This window comes from Papaver somniferum, chromosome 2 (genome assembly GCF_003573695.1).
Source record: "Papaver somniferum cultivar HN1 chromosome 2, ASM357369v1, whole genome shotgun sequence".
Lineage (NCBI taxonomy): Eukaryota > Viridiplantae > Streptophyta > Magnoliopsida > Ranunculales > Papaveraceae > Papaver > Papaver somniferum.
In genome coordinates, this window is record NC_039359.1 from 113,153,584 (window position 1) to 113,164,534 (window position 10,951).

The window sequence follows — 10,951 nt, forward strand, 5'->3', positions numbered from 1 at the left end:
CCCACATAATATAGCTGATAAAGTCATACACACAACAATAAAAGCCAGTCAGGAGGATAGGGTAAAATGATCTCTAACTAAGGATGGTACTTTTACTGTCAAGTCTCTATACGATAAATTAACTCATAGAGGTCGGTCAAGTGCTCAAAACAATAACTGGATGACTATATGGAACCTTGGAGTTTCCCCTTCCATCAGAATATTCTTATGGAAAGTTGCTCATTCCATTCTCCCTACTGGGGAAAGAATGGGAAGGCATCTGAGCTACATAAATGCTAGCTGCAAAATATGTAACTGTCAAAATGAGTCTCTAACTCATTTATTTATCAACTGTCCCCTGATTCAAAATGTTTGGAGAGAACTCCACTTCGAACCTTATGATGTTTTCAATCACCACCTGGATTTTCATGAATGGCTCACACACTTTCTTTTCTACAATAATCAGGGAGAAAATCATTACAGTTGGGCTGAATTGTGTGCTACTGTCATATGGCATGTCTTGAAAGCCAGATGTGACCTAACTTTTCAAAATATAGCTCCTAACCCAAAATACATTGCAATTGAGATTATGAAATTCATGAAAATCAGAAGGCGGCTAGAGATAAAAAAAAGGAAATCATTGTTGTCTGTGGACTACTCCAGGGATGATGTAGAACAACAAATCATTGAATATAGAAATGCTTGGACAGCCCCAGAACTGTTTACTATGAAAATCAATGTAGCAATTTTTACTAACCAGGCAACTAAAATCACTGGTTTGGGAATGCTCCTTTTTGATCACACAGGGAGATGCAGAGGAGCAAGGGGATCGAGTTTTGGCCAAAGCTCCACCGAAGCCATAAAAAGGGAAGTCGCAACTGAAGCCTACAATTGGGCAGTGGAACTGGGAAGCAGAATGGACTTTGAATCTAACTCTTGCCAACTAATAAAGCTAATCAGAAGTAGGTATGCAGCGAAGATAGGAGACAGATTCACCTTACAGCATGACGGGAAAGAACTTTTTGAGATCGGCACCTGGAGCACGATCAATGACAGAGATAATCACATAGCAGTAAATCTAGCTAGGCTCAACTCTAACTGCAATTTTCACAGACAATGGGATCAATCCTATGTTCAGTACCCGATCCCGATTATCTCAGCAATTATAAACCTTAGCAGTATTAGCCTTTTGAACAACAATATGCTTTATTTAAATTATGGAAATGTAATATTGAACCATGAGAGGACTGGCAGTCTGCTCGGCAACACTAGTTCCCAGGTATCGAAGGTCTTGAGATTTTTCCTCTTTTCTTATAAAAAAAAAACTACTGCCCCCACTCGCATTTTATACGTGGATGGTATCACAATTTCCTCACATTTTCTGCATAAAAGCACTATAATTGGCCATTTTGCTTGTCTACAGTATAACTAAGCCAAAAGAGAGCAACATTCCACAAACTATGGTAAAAGTGCATTTCATTTCTTGGCTCATTGTGACGGAAACTAATGGTAGTTGTGGAAACTCAGTATTAGTGTTGCTAGATCCGGTATTTCAGATTTTTAATGTATAAGTAGGAAAACCCTTAAAATTTAAGGGATATATTAAAAATTGAACACAAAAATTTAATTGATGGAAACAAACTTCCCGTCAGGCATCGCTTAGCTATAGGAACAGATGTGTTCCCCTCTCTATAGCTACCACGTTCTAGCTCTCCTCTCTATAGCTACCACATTCTAGCTAAGCGGAGGGCCACAGTGGTTGGCCTTCGTTATAATTGAGCTATAGCCAAGCAAAAACACCTGCCATAGTGCTTGGCCTTACAAAGGCTCAAATAGAGACCCGGGCAATCTCATGAATCATTTTAATGACTATGGTGCTAACCAGGGCAGGCCCTGTTATTGAGAAACAAACCATTATAGAAGCACACATAATTAGAGGTGCAAGAACATGCAAAAACACATAAATTCACTGATTACTTGTACTTAGAAAGTCGAAGTGATATTGAGTTACAGAAGGACAGCGACATCTAATTTACTATTCCAATTTCCAATTCAAAAACTAGGGCAGGCCCATAAAGCCCAAGGCAAACAGACTCTCCTACTGTACAAACATGTATAAAGTTCCCTAATTACAATTTACAGGCCCCTTACCCAAGTGGGTTTCCCTTTACCTTTTCTTTCATCTCTGACTACATTGATAACATAGGCAGAGTTTGGTTTCGAAATGAGAAAAAGGAACACTTAAACACTACTCTTCTATCGGTCCAAAATAACACCGTGCAGAAATATATTTTGACCAAGAACATTAATTACTTTACGTGTGAATCGTAATTATTGAAAACAGAATCTGGAATGATCTCCGGCAACTTATCTATGTACAGAAAAAGCCTTTCAAGGTTCTCCCTCGTCAGTGTTGCCATGTCGACTATGTCTCTGCTGTCAGTAAGGACCCAAAGATCACCAGAATTTACTCCTTCCAGACTATCACGACAGAATGGGCATGACTGTGATCTTGAATACCTGAAATGGTAAACAAGTAAACAACTAATTAGCCCTCGATTAACTTAACAAGTAGGATGTATATAGCGTCCAAGCTAATAAGAAAAGGGTGCAAGCAAAATTTCCAGAAAATAACATCTAACAAACAGCTATATTTCTTTGGAGAAGTAACCTGCTTCAGGATGATGAACAACTGCAGGTTCCAACCAGATACACGCCCTTGCCAGAGCTTTCCTACCTAGCTCACCTCATATAGCAAGGAATTGGCTCAAACAGATAACAGTGACGAGCCAAGAAACTATATTATTATTGTCCGTCTCATGGAAGTCCTCCAAATTTGTCAAATAAAATAGCAGTACTTCTCCTGAATGGGGGAAGAACTCCTTGATACTACTTACACAGCCTCTCAGCAATCTCGCCAGAAATAAAGGGTATTTCAAAAGTTCCAGTCATATTTAACCAAAAATTTAAATCTTTAGAACCATCATCAACACCAGAGGTTCTTTAGTCCAAAAATTACCAAGCTTCTGATCTATATTTTGAAAGTGCTAACTGGTAATGAGCATCAGTTGTGAAGATTCAAAACAAGTTAAATACAAAATGCTAGAAAAGAAATAGCTAACCCTCGCGCATACACAGACATAAAATTGGGAAGAAATTATAAAGACAACTTGTGCATTGAACAGCAACTTCGGACAAACACTGACATGGTTAATACCTAATATTACCGAAATATTAATATTGAACAGAAGAAGGACAACGTACCATTCACAGTAGCACTTAATGCACATGGCATGGTTACAATTGGGTAATACAATCTTGCTGTTCATCTCCATACAAATTCCACATTCCTCTTCTCTTTCAACATCCATCTCCGAAAGTGTACTATGTTCTTCGCCGCTTCTTCTCCTATACCTTTCAATACATACTGCCTTTTGCTTCTCATCTTCCGTATCAGTAATACCTCTTTCCAGTTGCATTAAAGAGGGAAAAATAACAGCTACACAACAAATAGCAGCTATATTTAGGCAAGAGAGGCTAGAACTTGCATGAACTCACTATAAACTTTACCCCCAATTTTATTTACCATAGAACTCCCGAATACTAGCTTTCCTTTCGTGGGTTGACATAGTTGTCGTGCCATCCACATAAACCTGAAGCACACGCAAATCCACATTTAGATAAGCATGCTTGAAACAAGCGTGAGTAGGAGGAAGTGGATAATTTCTTCTCTTTTTTTTTTTTGCACAAAATAACTTTTAATTAAAGAGATGTACAAGGACCTTATAAATTAAAATCCTTAGCAACCCCAAAGCACCTGCGAGGTGGCAGTCTGTCCATTGTACAAGAAAAAGAAACAAGTGTGCTGCAGGGCTGTATGACATTCTCATCTGAAGGCATGCACCATCATAATCCCTAGGAAAGTCCGATGCCCTGAACCTTGCAGTATAAGTTCAGAACTTAAATAACAGATACAAATAATAGAAAGATAACATCATAACACTTGTATGGATAGGGATACCCATTAACCTATCTGTGTCATTAAAGAGGTATGCAAGCTCGAGAACTTTTTCATTAGTGTAGCACATCGCATGCTTATCAACTTATCTTTCGTTCATGTGCAACTATTAGATTACTAAAGTTAGTTATACCTATCAAAGATTTTACATGCTGAGACCAGTTAAGTCACTTATTAGAATGCTAGTTTGTTTCCACTTCAACTATCACAGTTAGTTTATTGACCAGCAGTTGATGATCCACCTCTGGTGAACAATGAAGGATCTTCCATTCTTCTCATTCACACTCAGAAGTTGTTAGCAATGTATCAAATCTTTCTTGCATGTGAGCTCTACTATTAATCAGTATTGACTCTCTAAAATTAGTGAAAAGCTGATTCCAGAACTCTCCCCATTTCTCCCACATTCTTATACGCTTGTAAGCGATTATCATTCCTAAGTAGCTAATCCATCAATAACTCCACAATTTGTAACCTACTGCCCCAGTAATTACAACTTAATCAAATATGGCAGGTGTGTCTCAGACAGTAACCAGTCTATGAGTAAATGCTAATATTAAACAAGATTTTAAGAGAAATAAATTGGATAACCTAAAGATTACTGAATTGGATGAAAAATGTCCAAAAGAAGTAAAGTTCAAAACTTTAAATATGAAATAGATGCCTAACCAGAGAATCAAAGATATTAAAAAGATTGAGAAAGAAGAAATTGGTCACATAAATGATACAACATCATGAATTTGCCTAAGAATGTCACAATAGCTATGATGAAAATCAATTTTCCCAAACTGAAAAAATCCTATAGAAACTTCAATAATACAACTAACGAATTAGAAACTAATTGGATTTTCATCAAAACTGGTTAAAATTAAAATCTTCACAGAAATTATAGAACATATTTAGCAAATGCCCCACTGCAGTACATGCAGAATCCTGAACTTGATCAGGAAAAAAAAAATCCTGATCTCGATCAAGGATAAAAAAATCAGTAATTTCTCAATCAAAAACTAAGGAGGAAAAAACAGAAGTAGATATACTAAAAATAGAATAGAAGAGCTCTATGACTTACAGTGTATTAGCATGCTGAATATCTGCTTCAAGAACTTTCAAAGAATCCTTAAATGATTTACCAAGGTACATCTCCTTTTATTGAAGAATTTATCAAAACCCTAATTATAAGTTCACTTACTCCTTTTACACTAGAAACCCTGATTTTTCTGTCTTCCTCACACAGTGATCCTTGGTCTGGCTTTTTGTCTTCTGTACGTTTTTCTTCGACTCTGTTTCTGATACCGAAGACGAGAAGTTGTAGGTCTGTCTGTTGTGGTGCCACTTCTCCCTCTACTTTCGGTAGCTTTGCCTCCACGCACGCACGCCTAGTAATTGGATACTTCCACCCAAATTACTCGCTTTGCTTACTGTTACACCTCCTTCACACTCAATTTGCAGTTCATTTAACACTTTAATTAAAATTAATATTGTGCTACTTCAACATGGCTTAATCGGGGGCCATGGAAAATAATCCGGGGCCTCATCTAATTTATACCCACCCCATAAAAGATAGAGGGCTTCTAAAATATTGGTGAAAATATCAATTTAGTCTTCTCTAATAACTATTCTAAAAATCTCATTAACCACTAACATTGGCCCCAATCATCATTTCAATCAAAACTTCTTCTCCTCCCATTCTTTTTCTTCTCCACTCCCTCCCTCCCCCTGTCTCCCACTCCATTAACGACTTCTAACAAAAAAAAATTCTCACCGATTCATCGTCGTAAGTGAACTAAAACCCCCTGATCTAAGTTGGGTTTGCATTTAATTTGATTTGTTGATTGAAAAATTAGGTTTTCAACTGCAAAATTGCAGTTACAGTTCCAGGGTCGTTAACCACGGTTTTTTATTGCTTAACGATTTTTGATATGCATGTTCAATTGATGAAAAATCGTTAACCATTAGGATGTAGTAGATAACGACCTTAAACCTGGTTTTCAGCTCTAGTATAGTGTCGTCCAGGAATTTCTAAATCGTTAACGATTCTTCTCGACGACTCTTTTTAAATACGAACGACTTTGTCTTATGCAGAACCACCTCTCTGTCCCAAATAGTGATAGGGTCTATGAAACTAACGACTCTATATGATACAAAAAAAAATTCTATGTTTAAAAAATATGAAGGGTCGTCATGTCAAATGGTTGTAGTCGTTAACTATGTTGAAGGGTCGTCATGCCAAATTTTTGAAGTCGTTAACGATGTTGAAGGGTCGTTTGGTTTTATAAATTTTTCCTGCCGACCTTTGATATATGAAATGACGACTATACTATGAAATGGCTCGCTAGGGTCGTCAGCATATAGGAATGCCAAGTTAACGACCCTAAGAGTAAAATCTTCAGAGAGTAAAAAGTTTTAGAGTCGTTGGGTTCGAAACATATTAAGTTAACGACTTTATGTGACCTAACTAGCTGGAGTCGTCAATTATATCACATTTGGTTGACGATTTTTCATAACCTGCAAAAGTTGCAGGTTTGAGTCGTCAAAGGTTGTGTCAAGTAATTGACGACTACTTAAAGTTGTTCATTTATTACGCTCTCGACTTAACAACCCTCACTCTGAGTAGTTGCATAGTGTACATGAATCGTCAACTTGGAACATCATTCATACAATTTGAAGAGTATAGGAAGTTTTCCTGATTGTTTTGAGCTTCGGGTTCTTCATTTTGAGGATTGGTTCCTTCATTTTGAGCAATAAGATCTTCATTTGCACCATTATTCAAAGCTTCCTCTATTAACATGTCTTCATCATATATCCAATCCATTACCATCAACACAATCATGTGTGTTGTTTAAACCTTCACCAACATCACTTCCTCCACTAGAATCACTCATTTCAATTAACCTTATGTTTTCCCCCAAAAAATTACCTTCTTCTCCACAACATAAAAACACAATTTTTATGTTATCAAAATTTTAACCCTAAATCTGATTTTAATCTAACTAAACTAATTAACTTAATTACCACTAATGATTTGGAGGTAGTTTAGCCATTTTAAAAAAATTGGAATAAGAAATAACCACCATTTACTATATCACGATCTTTTTTGTCCTGTATTTAGGGGCCCTAATTATTTTGCAGGACCCCCAATTTAACGGTGTACTTCAGGTGTTTGGACCGGAACCTATGGGGTGCTGAAACAAAATGTTGGCATGGTGGTATATGCAACGTATTGAATTACAAATCCACCCTCCGTACCATTGGAAAAACAAAGCAGTGTCTGGATTCTCTGGAACTAATGGATAGATATGAACAGAATTGATAATAATTTAATTCGACATGATAAAGTGGAGACAAATTAATTGAAATAACTGACAGAAAAAAAGCCAGATTCCATTCTGACCCAAATTTAACGTAATAAATAAATTATTATTAAGATGGTAATGATAAAAATATGGGACATTTGCTGGATTATTCACCAACTCCTACTTAGTCATTTTGTAATGCATTTTGGTAAGAGTTTTTATAGTATCCTACGCGTCCGCATGTCTTTGTTTCTCCCTAGTATAGATAACATAGGATAATGGATTTACTTTTGGCCTTTTCTTCTCCATGGATAACATAGGATTATGAATTTGCTTTCGGTTTGAACTTTTGAATCACGGGTAGAAATATAGGTGTCACCGTCCAGAAAACTAACTCCGCTAATAAAGGTTACCTGATTTTTGACTTCCTAACAGTAGATACTCTCCCTCAGTCCCTATTCCCTAAAGATGACTTATTCTTTTTTTTCTGTTCCACGGACATAGGACCTATATCATTAAACAAGGGTACATATATAAAACTACCCATTTAATTGATTATTCTTGGTATACTAAATATGTCTTACTTGATAGTCATATATTATATACGTTAGGTAGGTGTTTTATAATGCTTTTCAATGATATACGTTTACGAATATCAGTAGAGAATTAAACAATTTGTACAATTGGGTAAAAAATCAAAAATAACAAAATGAATCGACCATAGTCTGTAAATTTATTGTCGGATAGGTATACAATATAAGAGCAAGCATTGTTATTGATGGGTGTTTCTCTTGGCTTTGGGTGAATTATAGCCAAAAACAAGTCTGGTCCGGAGAAAGTTTTCAAGATTACAGTGGAAAGTCAAATCTTGGCTATAAAATTAGAGATCTCTAGCATCCGACAATCACTATGGAAACTCAATCTCCGTAAAATAGTGTTTTGGGTCCATTGTTGTAATATTAAGATTGCGGTAAATAAGGATTCGATGCTCGGTCTTGAATAGATTTATAAGCAAAAATATATACAAAATTGTCACAGGATCAAGAGATACCGGGACTCAGGATTTCACCAATTCTTATACTCATGCGATTCAATTATTAATTCTAGACAATTAAAGCTTATATTGATAACAAATATCGACTCTTACTTTGTCAAAAATAGATTTTGTAAGTATTATATGTAAATCATAAGCATGATGCATCAAGAATCTCATGGATTAAGCATACATCATCAGACAAAATCACAAATAATCAATAAAATTCATAATTCCATCCATAATAGTGCAAATAGTCATAAAAGAATTAAATAAAATTACTCATGCATAAAGAATGGTTTCCTCCATCATCCCAGTATTGGGGTTTAGCTACTCATAATAATCATGTTCTCAAAATACATACTTGATGCTCAAAATATGATTAAAAGAGTGAAAAATATAAAACAGTGGTTCTGTGACCCACAAAATTCGTCCAGAAAGAAACGATACCGGTGAGCTGCAGTAAAACAACGACACCCAGCTGCTGCTGTTGACGCTGCAGAAAATAAGACTGCTCTGAGCAGTCCGTTCTTCGTGTTCTTCAAGGTTTGTTAATGGCAGCAGCAGCAGCAGGTACAATTCCTGCAACTCCTCCTGCGCCTCTCTGCTGGCCTCCCAATCGACCCCTAACTCTTCATCCCCCTTTATGAGACTTGTATCCTCCTTTATATACTACCCAGATCCATAAATCTCGAGAAATATTTTTCTTTTTTTTCTCCCTGCCAAGTTACGGTTTTTCTTTTCTACACGGCTGCTGACCCTTTCCAAACTCTCGTACGCGTCTTCTGTTGTTACAAAACTTTCCCAAGATATAAGGGAATCGAATAAGAGAAGATATCTTCCCTAATCCTCCACGTAATCTCCAAAATTATCTCCACAGCAGACCCGTGAAAACATCACCTCTGTTTTGCTTGATATCGACGATTCAGCCCAATATGCTCGACCCAAACGCACACATAAACCCTGTTTGGTCCACTAAAGTCCATCCCAATCGATTTTGGCAATTGAATCTCCATAAAACACGTCCAACAATTCGAACCCTAAACTGCCAGAGTTGAAAACCAATTTCCCGCCAAAATTCTGTTTTAAACGTGAAGAAGAAGGGTGCCCCCCTATCCAGCTCCGGTGTCCCTTTAGCAGCTGTCTGGAAATGGGTCACCCCTTAGTAATTAGGTTACCCCTTATCCAAAATTGAGGGTCCGTATAGTGAGTTTTCTGGGACATTTTCCGCACTTTTTCGGGGTTCCTCCGAGGTATTTCTGAGGTGCTTCCGGTACTCTATCAACGGAGGTCCAAACGCCGCATTTTCAGCCAATTTCGCCGCAAAACCTTATTCTTCTAAAAACACCTACAAATAAATAAAATAACCAAATAAGTATAGAATCGAGCACTAACACTATATACAATTGAGATATATTAGACACATAAATGCGTCTATCAAATACCCCCAAACTCATTATTTGCTAGTCCCGAGCAAATCAAAACTACAAAATAAAATCCTAACTCACTGTCGCAGGCATCGTCGATTGCATTTAGCGTATGCAATAAGCCTTTAAACCCCTAGGTGGCCCTAGTGGCCGAGTTATAGTCTCGGGAGGGCTTACCAGAGATATACCCACAAAACCTGTAATCCAGACCTTAGCTATCTACGCAGAACCTTGGAAGGCACTAAAGAATCTCCTTGGTTGGCATACTTATTGACTACAGGAAGAAGTACCCTGATGCGAAATTCCAATTGCTGTACACGAGTTTGCACTCAAGCATACTAAAATTCATATAAAGTGACAGAGCTCTACTCAGATAGTTGCACTATGGACATCATATTCGGAGTCAAACTAATCACATGGAAAGATTAAGAGATGGATATAGAAAAACATAGATGGTTTTGATGTTTACTAAGTGAACGGCGTTTCCCATATCTGTCTGAAGGCCTCTGCCAAAATGAACCTATCCTAATGGATTGAGATACTAGTCTGACTAATATCAACACACTGGCATATACAAGGGTACCAGTGGTCGATAACCTAACTCTAGGTCAACACAACTGGCATATACAAGGGTACCAGTGGTGACTTTATTGAATTTATTCCTTTTGGTCAAATGGTCTGGTCTCAATTTTTTTTTTTTTTTTTTTTTTACTTTTTGGTAACTACCATTTTTTTTTTTCATCTTTTTTTTTTTTTTTTTCATCTCTTTTTCTTTTTCAACTTTTTTTTTTTTTTTCATGGTATCTCAATCACTCTAATTCACCCTACATTGGTAACAACTTGAATCGTGGGCCCCACCTATCACTTAGAGAAACATAGTTTAAAAACAAAATAAAATAAAAATAGAAGTGAAAAGGACTCAACGAGATATGGTGAAACTATCATGTTATTTCTAACACCTGAGCTCTGTGCTTTTATGAATAGACTCTTTAGATGTTTCCATCTAATCAGATTGGTTCCTCAAACTCCTACAATCAAAATGCTTCCATCCACTTAGATTAGTTAGTGCAATCCTCAATAGGCATAAATTTCTAAGCTCTGGAGTTTATTTATTCATACTAAAAAGTTTCTCCCATACCCCCAAACTTAAACCTAACATTGTCCTCAATGTTCTAAAGATGAAATTAAAAGCATGAACAAGGAG

The 10,951-nt window shown here is 36.8% G+C and overlaps 1 protein-coding gene across 1 annotated transcript; it reads right to left on the reverse strand.

Annotated features, from left to right (window-relative positions):
* Positions 1–1,928: 1,928 nt before the first annotated feature.
* On the reverse strand, positions 1,929–5,308 carry LOC113348837 (E3 ubiquitin-protein ligase AIRP2-like). Its single transcript, XM_026592716.1, has 5 exons — positions 5,064–5,308; positions 3,762–3,912; positions 3,566–3,632; positions 3,244–3,478; positions 1,929–2,499 (listed from the first exon to the last, which is right to left on the reverse strand). Exons 1-5 carry the CDS (start codon positions 5,132–5,134, stop codon positions 2,289–2,291), a joined length of 735 nt encoding a protein of 244 aa, XP_026448501.1. The 5' UTR covers positions 5,135–5,308; the 3' UTR covers positions 1,929–2,288.
* Positions 5,309–10,951: the final 5,643 nt, after the last annotated feature.